General features: G+C 52.6%; 1 protein-coding gene across 1 annotated transcript; it reads right to left on the bottom strand.

The window, feature by feature from the left end:
- Positions 1-1769: 1769 nt before the first annotated feature.
- LOC309853313 (uncharacterized protein) lies at positions 1770-9272 on the bottom strand (the record flags this gene model as incomplete). Its single annotated transcript, XM_082711146.1, has 4 exons — positions 1770-2482; positions 2648-3824; positions 3882-4017; positions 9238-9272. 3 exons carry the CDS (start codon positions 9270-9272, stop codon positions 2712-2714), a joined length of 1284 nt encoding a protein of 427 aa, XP_082567272.1. The 3' UTR covers positions 1770-2482; positions 2648-2711.
- Between the last annotated feature and the right edge of the window lie 1892 nt (positions 9273-11164).

The raw sequence follows: 11164 nt of genomic DNA, 5'->3' as shown, positions 1-11164 counted from the left end.
CTCATAGACAGTGGCATTCTTGCCCCAGGCATTGGTTGGACCATTTTCTAATTCTGTCATGGATTGAGATTGAGCTCTTTACCCATCTGATTACCTCCTTTTCCTCTACGACTCTCTAGATCCCTCTGGAGTGGGCAGAGTTCCTCTGCAGTGTACCTCAGCCACTGTCTGAGTTGGCATAGTCTCCATGAGGCTCTGTCCTCGTGCATCTTTTCTAATACTTGCCTCTTCATGGAGAGCTCACTTACTATTTCGTTTTCTTGACCAGGGTGTCTGGGGATATAGCACGAAACTCAAAAGATACTGTAGGATCCAAAGCCAAGAGCCTTCTGCTCAGCGCAGCCTGGTACCTGTTCCCCTCACTGAGGGTGGCCTGACTGGCCAGTCTCCTGCTCATAGCTCTGGAGATACTCTCTACATAAACAAGCAAACGTCTATGTAAATCATTTTTACAAAAATGTGTAGCTCTAGTTTCTTTTTCTTTTTGTTTTTAAAGATTAATTTACTAGAGTGCACAACAGGGTGGTGTGGGGAGAGGCAGAGGGAGAAGCAGACTTCCTCCTGAACAGGGATCCCGATGTGGGACTCGATCCCAGGATCATCACCTGAGTCAAAGGCAGATGCTTAACAAACTCATACGCCCAGGTGCCCTGTAGTTCTAGGTTGTTGGTTTTTTTTTCCTCTTTCTCTCTCTGAGTTGGAGAGGTTTCCACCTTGGCTTTAAAGTGCATCCTCCTCCTGTGATGTGGCTGGCTCGGAGGTGACAATATTGGTCCCCTCAGGTTGTTGCAAGCAGAGCTGCAGGGATCTCCGTGTGCACACATGCACGTATGTCTGCAGGACATGCTGCCAGAGGAGGACTTGCTGGGGCAGCGTCGGGCACCTCCCATCCACACTGGAGCCCCTCTTGCTGACTATCCTCAAACCCATCTCCCTCTGAGACTCCCCTCCTGGTCTCCAGACCCCCGGCTCCTTCCCCAGGCAGTGCTTCCCATAGAGTCTCTGCCACCCATCCGCCCGCAGTCAGAGGTCCTGCAGGAATCCTACCCAATAAGTGGTGCCACCGTCTGCTTGGCCTCATTGGCTGGATCACTGCATTGCCCGACTCTGCTTCACCCCTTCCTGCCTCACCCCTTGTCCTGTCCCCCATGGCCCCAACCCTGGCCTCATCCTTCCCTACCTGGACCTTTCAGCCCAGCTTCCTCCCTGGCCTCGTGGGGGGACATCTGACACCAAAGCTGCCCCCCTCACTCCTCCTCTGTTCCTAGCCCTCCCATGGCTGCCCAGTGCCCTCAGGGCAAAGTCCCAGCCCCTCAGCCTGGCTTTGGAAGTGTCTTAAGTTTCCAGTCTGTTCCTCTTTTTCAGCCTCACTGAGGAGCACCTCCCAGCCTTAATGAGTCCCTCAGATACCACCCTCTATGCCCCCTCTGTCTCTGTCTCTCCATCTCCACGGAGCTCAGTGCCCAGTGTCTCCCTCCTGTGCCTTTCCCCCAGCCTCCTAACCTGTGGTCCAAGATGTGAGAGCACCTGCAAGGTAAATGCTCAGTGAAAGGACAGCCTCCCTCTCGTTTCCTGCCTCGCCCTTTGGATGCACTTCTTTGCCCCACAAAATGTTACCTGCTCTCTGGTATTTAGGAAACCCTTTTCCCCAGCCCAGCATTTAGGTATACTTAGTGCAGTTATAGGACAGGCAACCTTTTAAAATATATAAGGCTAACTTTAGTATTTGAAGACTTTACTATCCCAAATTGAGCATTGTAGCAGGTGGCTTTTGGAAGGAGTTCAATAGGCGCCTTTATTTAACCCATCAGAGAGATGCCATGGTGAGAATCGGGGACCTGTCCCTGAGGCCTCTTTAGCTGTCAGTCATTTATCTTTGCCTGCACCCACCTCCCAGTCAGCAAGGCATAATGGTGTCATTACAAAGAAAAACTCGATTTGGCCTGATTTCTAGAAATAGGCTCCCAAGCAAACTGTAAAGCAAATCCCACCTTCCTTAGTTTCCCACAGTGGTCATGTATGTATTTCTGTGGCAGTGCAGAGGAGAAGCCAGCCGTAGGATGACTTGAAAACACGAAGTCAGTCTGGAGGTGTACGTTGGCACGCTATGAAGCTTGCTGGGTACCGTACCATATTGACCAGGAGTAAAAATTGTCATTTTTGCAGAGTTTTGCTTGAGACCATTTCTGGTATCTAATACAGCTTGGTAACAGTTCTGTCCTCTATCAGTAGGTGGCGATAAAAGAGTTCACCCTGCTTGAGAATGCCCCTCAGGCCCATAGCATGCTCTGCTGGATACTCTGGGGAGGTCAGGCCCATGTGGACCCTCTCTCTGAAGAAAAGAGCTTTTCAGGGGGTGCTCTTGGCCCTTGAGAAGGTTGGGGTTCCCATGAAGCCTCTGTCTTAGCAGGTGCTGGTCTTCAGGAACACGGGTTCCTGTGTTCCCAACTGCAAAATGAAGTCCTCCCATGCTCCATGCTTCCTGAGGAAGAGAAGATGGTGGCAGGTTGGGGAGAATTGGGGCAGAAAGGAGGCAGCCTCCTTCTCAGCAAACTCAGAGAGAAATTGAGGGATCAGGAGAGTGGAGAAGGAGCCGCTTCCTGGCCAACTGCAGGGTGGTTCAGCCCTTCCCAGCCCTGGCACTTACATGCAAGTGTCTTTATCTCTGAGCCAACTCCTCGGTTCCTCCTTCCTAGGCCGGTTCCTCCTTCCTAGGCCGGGGGCAGGCGTCCTTCCTCCAGGCAGTGGGCAGCATCCAGGACAGACAGAAAAGAGAGAAAATGGGTGTCACAGGGGCCCTTCCACCCTCGGGGTTGGGGTGGGGGTGGGAAGGCCTGGCTTGGCAGCCCTGTTCCAGGCTGCGCAGATCCCTGGGAGGATGTCAGCTCCGAACTTAAGGAAGGGAGAGGGAAGGAGGGGAGGCAAAGGGAGAGGATGTGGCTGGCAGAGCCTGGAGGGGCCTCCCTGACACTGGGAGACAAGGTGCAGAGGAAAGGCGGCCAGTGGAGGGGAGAAGTCTGGCAGGAGAGAAGAGGTGACAGATTCAAAAAGGAGAGAAAGGAAAGAGCAAGAGAGATTGGAAGGGTGGGGAGAGAGAAAAGTGGGGGGAGAGAAGGGATGGAGATGAGCAAGACAGGGGAGCAAAGAGGAAAGATGAAGAGAAAGTGTAGGGGGAAAAAACGAATGAGGAGAGGGGAAAAGGAAGCGAGAGATGAGAGAAGACACGCTGGGGTGGGGGGCGGTCCCGAGCGAAGCAGGCAGAGAGGGGTGAGGAAAGGAGACCGAGGCGGGGAGAGCGAGGCTGGGGGAAGGAGAAGGAAGGAGAGAGACCATGGGACAGAGTCGGAAATGGAAGGCCGGGCGGAGGAGCGGCCCGCGAGCAGCCAAGGCAGACGGGGTAAGAAGGCCCAGACGGCGGGAGGGGAAAGGGGAAGGAAAGGGAGAGAAAGGGAAGCAAGGAGCGGAGAGCTTGCTGGCGGCCCGGATGCAAAGGCCAAAGCCGAGCGGGGCAGGGGAGTAGAGCAGAGCAGGCAGAAGGAAGGAAAGCGGAGGAAGGGAACACAGCAGGCGGGTAAGAGAGAAAAGGAGAAAAATGAATACGGGAGTGTGGAGAGACAGCGAGCGTGCGAGCGGCCGGCAGGAAAGAGAAGAGCAGAGGCGGGAAGAGGCCGAGAAAGAAGGGGTGTGAGGGAAGGGCGAGGAGCCGGACGCGGGGAGAGGAGGTGAGAGAGAAGTGGAAGAAAATTGAGAGGAAAACGTCGAAGCCCGAACTGAGAGGAGTGAGATGTGTAGTGCGGGTGGCGGGATCGCACCGCGGGAGAGTGCTAGGAAGAGAAGGGGCGGAGGGAAACCAGGGCGCGAAGAGCGGCCAGAGCGCGCACGCGCACAGCCGCACCACCACCCCCTCGCACGCGCACAGTGTTGCGCGCGCGCGCCCCGAGGCCCGGGCCAGAGGTGGCGGAGCCGGGAAGCCAGGGAGAGGCGGCGGGAGACGAGGAAAGCCGGGAGCGAGGGCAGCTGGAAGGGCGGGAGGCGCGCACGCGGGGCTCACACCCGGCAGCCAAGAGCCCGCTCGCTCCTGCGCGCCGGGCCGCCGCTCAGGGAGAGACAGGCGCGACGGCTGGGGAAACGGAGAGCGTGCCGAGCCCGCGGTGCCGGGCGAGAGCGGGCGGGGAAAGGGACCGCGGGTGCACGGAGCCAGAACTGGAGAAGAGGGAAGGGAAGGCGTCCGCCTCCCGCGAGGAGACGCCGGTCCTGGTCGCGGGCCGTGCTCCCCGTCCCGGGGCGCGAGAAGCTGCAGATACCGGCGGGCTCCTGGTCCCCGGAGCGGGCAGGACGTGACACGAGTTTCGCGTCGTGTCAAACGCAAATCGCGGGGCCGTTTGTTCGGAGGCAGGAGACGCGTGTCACCAGCTCGCCGGGACGTCCGGCCCGCTCCGTAGGTGCCAGAGGGGCCTCCCGGCCGTTGGAGGCGGCGGGGGTGCAGCCCACGGGGGGGAGGAGCAGATGTGGAAGGAAGAGAGACGGGGAGACCGGAAAGTGTGAGCGAGGCGCTCGGGGGGCGTGAAGAGGCAGAAAAATGGTCAAGGAAAGTTGGTGGGGGGTACTGTCCAGGAAAGTGGGTTAGAGATGGAATGGCGGGAAGGGCCCTGGCGGGTGAAGGCGAGTTGGGGAGAAGACGGAGGAGAGAAGAGTAAAAGAATCGATGAAAAGAAGGTACAGGAAAAGCGGAATCGGAGTGTGGTTAGACTGGGGGCGGGGGCAGATAGGAGACCCCATGGACCCCGTGTCTGTGTGAGGGACAGGAGGACAGAGGGGAGAAGGGGATGGGAAGCGGAAAGCAGAAGGAAAAGAGGCGCTCCCTGACTACAACCAGACGGACGCGGGGAGGGGTGTGTGTGTGAACCAGATATAAGGAAAAGAAGCTGGAGGCGAAGGGGGCAGGAGGAGAGGCGCAGAGAAGCCGAGGGAGGGAAGAGAGTGCGGGGTGTCAACCAGCGTGCGGGGGGTGGGGAGGGCGCCACTCGGTGCCCCAGAGCGGCCCTCGGGTCAGAGCTGCTGTGGCAACCGGACGGAGCGGGAAGCTCTAGGCTCGGGGATGCCCCTCCCATACCTCCTGGGGAGGGAAGGGACCGAGTAGGCAACCCGGCAGAGTGAAGCGCAGGGGGAGGAGAATGTGAGGTGGGGTCCTGAGGAAAGGAGATAAGCTTCCAGAGAAGGTGAGAGCCACAGGACCAGAAGCCAGACAGGTGGGGTTGGGGTGGATGAAGGTGAAGAACGACAAGCACATGGTTTCTGGGAGAAACAGGAGAAGTGTGTGTGTGTGTGAAATAAAGGGTAGTTCTGAGGAGCATAATGAGAGGAATAGAGAAGACCTGTGTAGGGAGAGACGCAGATCAGGACAGAGAAGAGAGGAGGAGGAGGAGAAGCAAGGCACAATCAAAAAGTGTGAGCAAAGGAAACCAGAAAGTAGTGTGAGGAGGAAAGTGTGTGTGTGTCATAGACAGGTCAGAGACAAACTGTGTGGGGGACAGAGGAAAAGAGGTGAGAAAGGAAAAAGATGAAGAGAGACAGAGGGAATGAGAGTCTGAGAGGGAGAGTCAGAGAGAGAGAGAGTCTAAGAGAGGGAGAGAACCTGAGAGTCAGACAGAATCACAGACAGAGTCTGAGAGAGGGAGAAAGAGGGAGAGAATCTGTCAGAGAGACTGAGAGAATCTGAGAGGGAAAGAGTCTGGGAAAGAGAGACAGAGAGTTTGAGAGGGAGACTCTGAGAGAATTTGAGAGAGGCAGAGTCGGAGGGACAGACAGTCACACAGAGAGAGACAGTCTGAGATGAGGGAGACAGAATCAGAGAGTCTGAGAGAGGGAGAGAGAGTCAGAGAGAGAGAGAAAGAAACAGAGAGGGAAAGAGTCTGGGAGAGAGACAGAGTTTGAGAGGAAGAGAGAGTCTGAGAGAGAGGCAGAGTTGGAGGGACAGTCACACAGAGAGACAGTCTGAGAGAGGGAGACAGAATCAGAGAGGGAGAGAATCTGATAGAGAAAAACTGAGAGAGAATCGGAGAGAGGGAAAGAGTCTGGAAGAGAGATAGAGAGAGAGAATCTAAGAGTTTGAGAGGGAGAGAGTCTGAGAGAATCTGAGAGAGAGGCAGAGTCAGAGGGACAGACAGTCACACAGAGAGAGACTGAGAGAGGGAGACAGAATCAGAGAGAGAGCCAGAGAGAGCCAGAACCTGAGTCAGAGAAAGAGACTGAGAGTATCTGGGAGAGAGTCAGAGAGAGAGAATCTGAGTGAAAGAGAGACTCACACACACATAGAGAATCTGAAAGTGAGAGTCTAAGAGAATGAGAGGGTCTGAGGAGAAAGTCTGAGTGAAAGACTGAGAGAGTGTGTGTGTGTGAGAGAGAAAATCGGAGTGAAAGAGAGTCTGAGAGTCAGAGAGAGAGAGAGAGAGTCTGAAAAAGAGTTTGTCAGAGAGTCAGTCTGAGGGAGAGTCTGAGTGGGAGGGAGAGAGAGACAGAATCTGAGTCAGAGAGTCTGAGAGAGGGAGAGAGTCTGAGGGAGAGTGTGAGACAGACAGAGAAGGAGAGTCTGAGAGAGAAAGACAGTCTGAGAAAGTCTGAGAGTTTGAGTCAGAGAGAAAGAGGGAGAGTCTGAGAGAGAGTCTCAAAGTCTGAGAGAGAAATAGAGAGTCTGAGAAAGTCTGAGAGAAAGTTTGAGAGTCTGAAGTGGTCAGAGAGTGAGAGAGTGGGGGCAGTGTGAGACAATCTGAGAGAGAAAGAGTCTGAGAATCTGAGAGAAAGAAAGTTTGAGTCTGGGGAGAGAGTGAAGAAGTCTGAGAGGGAGAGAGAATGAGAGAGAGAGAGTCTGAGAGGGAGATAAAATCTGAGAGAGGGAGAGTGTGAGATTCTGAGAATAGAGGGAGAAAGAGCCTGAGAGAATCAGGAAGAGTCAGAGAGAGTCTCAGAAAGTCTGGGTGAGTCTGAGAGAGAGAAATAGTCAAGAAAGTCAGAGGGAGAGAGAGTTTGAGAGAGTCTGAGAAAGTCTGAGTGAGGGAGAGAGAGTTTGAAAAAGAGTGTGTGTGTGTGTAAGAATCTGAGTGAGGGGTGCCTGGGTGGCTCAGTGGGTTAAGCCTCTGCCTTCAGCTCAGGTCATGGTCCCAGGGTCCTGGGGTCGAGCTCCGCATCCGCATCAGGCTCTCTGCTCGGCGGGAAGCCTGCTTATTCCTCCCTCTCCTGCCTGCTTCTCTGCCTACTTGTGATCTCTCTCTCTGGGTCAAATAAATAAAATCTTTAAAAAAGAGAGAGAGAGAGAGACTATCTGAGTGAAAGAGCCTGAGAGTCACAGAGTGTCAGAGAGAGAGTCTGATATATCGGGTCTGAAAAAGAGAGAGTTTGTCAGAGAGTCCGTCTGAGAGTCCGAATGAGACACAGAGTTGAGGGAGAGTCTGAGTGGGGGGGAGAGAGACAGAATCTGAGTCAGAGAAAGACAGTCTGAGAGAGGGAGAGTGTGAGACAGACTGAGAGAGAGAAGGAGAGTCTGAGAGTCAAAGTCTGAGAGAGAAAGACAGTCTAAAAGTCTGAGAGAGAGTTTGTGTCAGAGAGAGTGAGAGAATCAGAGTTTGAGTCAGAGAGAAAGAGAGTCTCAGAAAGTCTGAGAGAAAGAGTTTGAGAGAGTCTGAGGAAGTCAGAGAGTGAAAGAGTTGGGGGAATTTGAGACAATCTGAGAGAAGGAAACTTTGAGAGTCTGGGAGAGAGTGAAAAAGTCTGAGAACTCGAGAGAGAATGAGAGAGGGAGGGTCTGAGAAAGAGTCTGAGGGGGAGAGAAAGAGAGGGCGAGTGTGAGATAGTGTGAGAAAGAGGGAGAAAGATGTCTGAGAGGGAAAGTCAATCAGAAAGGGAGAGTCTGAAAGAGAGTCAGAGAATGAGTTTAAGAAAGTCAGAGAGAGTCTGATAGGGGGAGTTTGAGACAGTCTGAGAGAGAAAGAGAGTCTGAGAAAGTCAGGGAGAGAAAGTCTGAGAGAATGAGGGATAGAGGGCCTGAGAGACAGAGAGTCTGAGACAGAGAGAAATAGAGTCTGAGATATGTCAAAAAGAGAAAGAGAGAGAGTCTGAGAGAAAGAGAAAGTTTGAGGGAGGGGGAGTTTGAGACAGTCTGAGATTGGGAGAGAGTCTGAGAGAAGGAGAGTCTGAAAGAGTCTCAGAAAGTATAGTGTGAGTGAGAGAAATAGAATCTGAGAAAGAATCTGAAAGAGAAAAAGTCAGAGAGAGAGAGTCTTAAGAGAATCAGGGAGAGAGTTTGTGAAAGTCAGAGAGAGGGAGTGTTTGGGAGTGAGAGTCTGAGAAAGTCAGAGAAAGAGAATCTCAGAGGGGGAGAGTCTTAAGAGATAGAGCATGTGTCAGAAAATCTGAGAGGGAGAGGCTGAGGGAAAGAATTTGAGAGAGAGTAAGAAAGTCTGAGAGGAAAAGTCTAAGAGTCTGAGAATCAGAGAGTCAGAGGGAGAGTTTGAGACAGGCTCAGAGAAAGTGAGAGAATCAGTGAGAAAGTCTGAGAGAGGAAGAGTCAGAAAGAGTCAGAGAGAGTCTCAAAGTCTGAGAGAATCTGAGAAAGTCTGAGTCAAAGAAAAAGAGGGAGTTTGAGAGAGTTTGAGGAAGTCTGAGAGACAGAGAGAGAAAAAAGAGAGAGTCTAAGAGAAATAGGTGCCTGGGTGGCTCAGTGGGTTAAAGCCTCTGCCTTCGGCTCAGCGTCCTGGGATCAAGCCCCGCATCGGGCTCTCTGCTCCGCAGGGAGCCTGCTTCCTCCCCTCTCTCTGCCTGCCTCTCTGCCTACTTGTGATCTCTCTCTGTCAAATAAATAAAATCTTAAAAAAAGAAAAAGAAATAGGGAGAGAGAGTTTGAGAAAGTCTGAGAGAGAGAGGGAAAAGAATGAGTGAGAGAGAGAGTGAGAGCATGGGAGACTCAGTCAGAGATGGAGAGTCTGGAGAAGTCTGAGAGAGTCTAAGAATCAGAGAGAGGGAGTGAGAGAGTTTTTGAGAAAGTCAGAGAGGGAGAGAGAGAGTCTGAGGAAGTCTGAAAGAGAGAGAGAGGAAACAGACAAGAGAACTGCAGTGGGACAGACACTCAGAGGCGGGGAGACTGGCAGGAAAGTTCCCTTTCCCTCCTGACTGCCAGTCCTTATCTGCTGCTCCAGGCAGTGGGAGCCTGGCAGCGGGCCGCAGGGCAGGGAGAGAGTAACTTACGGCTTCGTGGCCAGAAGAACCAGCACCTCCTCCATTGGGCACTAGCTGCTTCCCATATTCTGTTCTATTATTTTCTATCTTACTTTCTCTCTTGGTCTTAACTCAGTCCCCTTGCCCCTCCCCTACACCAGAGAGTGGCTATTATCCACATTTTTTTTTTTCTAATGAAGAAATCAAATTGGAGCTGAAATCTGTTGTCACCATCACTGTGAGGGGAAGACGATCTGCTTCTCCAGTGGTGGTGACTGAGACTCTAGAGTAGCCCTACATCCCTTCTGCCTAGAAAATTCAGAACTTCCACTACGGAGAAGGAACAACAAAAAAAGAGGAAGCCAGTGGAGTGGAAGGGGCAGGGCAGAATAAAAGGTTTAATGAGAGGGGTCAGTGTGTGTAAATTACCTAGCACACAGTTGGTGCTTAATTAGTGCCCCTGCCCTTTTCTGTTGGAGAGCACTGACAGCAGGAAGGAACAGAAGAGGCAGCAGAGAGGAAGGGAAAGGAGGAAGGAGATTGTGAGGGGTGGGAGGCTGTGCTTATTTAGAGCCCAGCACATAGTCAGTGCTCAATAAATGTCCATTCCAGTCTTCCAGAGAGAGGAGACAAGTCAGAAAGAAAGTGAAGAAACCACCAGAGAGGAAAAGCAGCCTAAGGAGAGAGTCAGTGATGCAAATTGCTGGGCATACAGTAGGTGTTTATTAAGTGTTCTTTTCCCAGGAGAAACAAGAAAGATAGAGAGGGGAAGCTCCAGCAGAAAGAATGAGTAGGAGAAGCTGTGAGGGAAGGGACTGGACACACAGTAGGTGCTTAATACATACCCATAACCCTCCATGGTAGTGAGCACAGAAGCAGCAGCCAGGAGGAGTGAAGAAAGCAGAGAGGAGGAAGAGAGAAGGAAGAACAGAGCCTGTGAGGCAGTGACAGGGTATATGAAGGAGCAGCACACAGTAGGCGCTTAATGCATGCCTATTTCCTCTTCCAGGAGCGCAGACAGGGCGGAGAAGAGTGGAGAAGCTGGAGGAGAGAAGGGGCCCAGGAGAGGAAATGAGAAGAGAGTGTGTATATGTTAGGCTGTGGGCACCCAGGAAGCATTCAATAAATGCACATTGATTTCCTAAGGGGGTGGAGAGAGCAAAAGGAAAGGAAGGTGAAGGCACAGGCAAGGGGAAAGGAAAGTTGGCTAAGGAGGCTGATTGCATAGGAACCCGTAAAGCTGGCAGACCAGAAGTTGGAGGTAACTTCAAGAACTGGCAAAGGAGAGGATGCACACAGAGGAGACAGTACCGGCAAATCATGGGGCACACAGGAGGTGCTCAGTAAATGCTTGTTGTCTTCCTCAAAAGAGGGCCTAGAGAACGCTGGGAAGGGAGAAGCCGGCAGAGGGAGAGGGGCAGGGAGATAAAGGCAAGAGGAGATGAGATGAGACATTAATTGCCTGATATACAGTAGGTGGCCCATCCTTGCTTGTTCTCTTCCCCCAGAAAGAGCAGATGGGGCAGAAATGAAGAAACAGGGAGAATTGAGAGCGGAGGGGGCATAAGGAGATTGTCTGGCAAAGGATAGGTGCTCAATAAATACCAGTTTTCCTTCCCTGGCAAAGATAGCAGAGACCACAGGTCAGTGAAATGGGAGGGTGAGAGGAGAGTAGAGAAGGCACAGGCAATTGGTTGTCATACCACAGGTGCTCAGTAAATGTCTGTTCTTTGCCTTGGAAGAGAGCAGAGAGCCCAGAAAGACAAGGGGACAGAGGAGAGAAGAGGAAGGAAGAAGGTATGAGGAAGGAAGAAAAGATGTGTAAACGACCTGGCACACAGTAGGTGCTCAGTATGTGTTCATTCCCTCCCTGCCTCCCCCCCCCCCCGAGGGAGCAGAAAGTCAGAAAGGATAGGAAATCAGGAGAGAGAGAAGAAAGGAATTGAGGGAGAAAAAA

This window comes from Mustela nivalis, assembly GCF_964662115.1.
Source record: "Mustela nivalis genome assembly, chromosome: 18".
In the NCBI taxonomy this organism is placed as follows: Eukaryota; Metazoa; Chordata; class Mammalia; order Carnivora; family Mustelidae; genus Mustela; species Mustela nivalis.
Note: the sequence above shows the minus strand (reverse complement) of the source record. Positions and strands in the feature narration are given on the sequence as shown.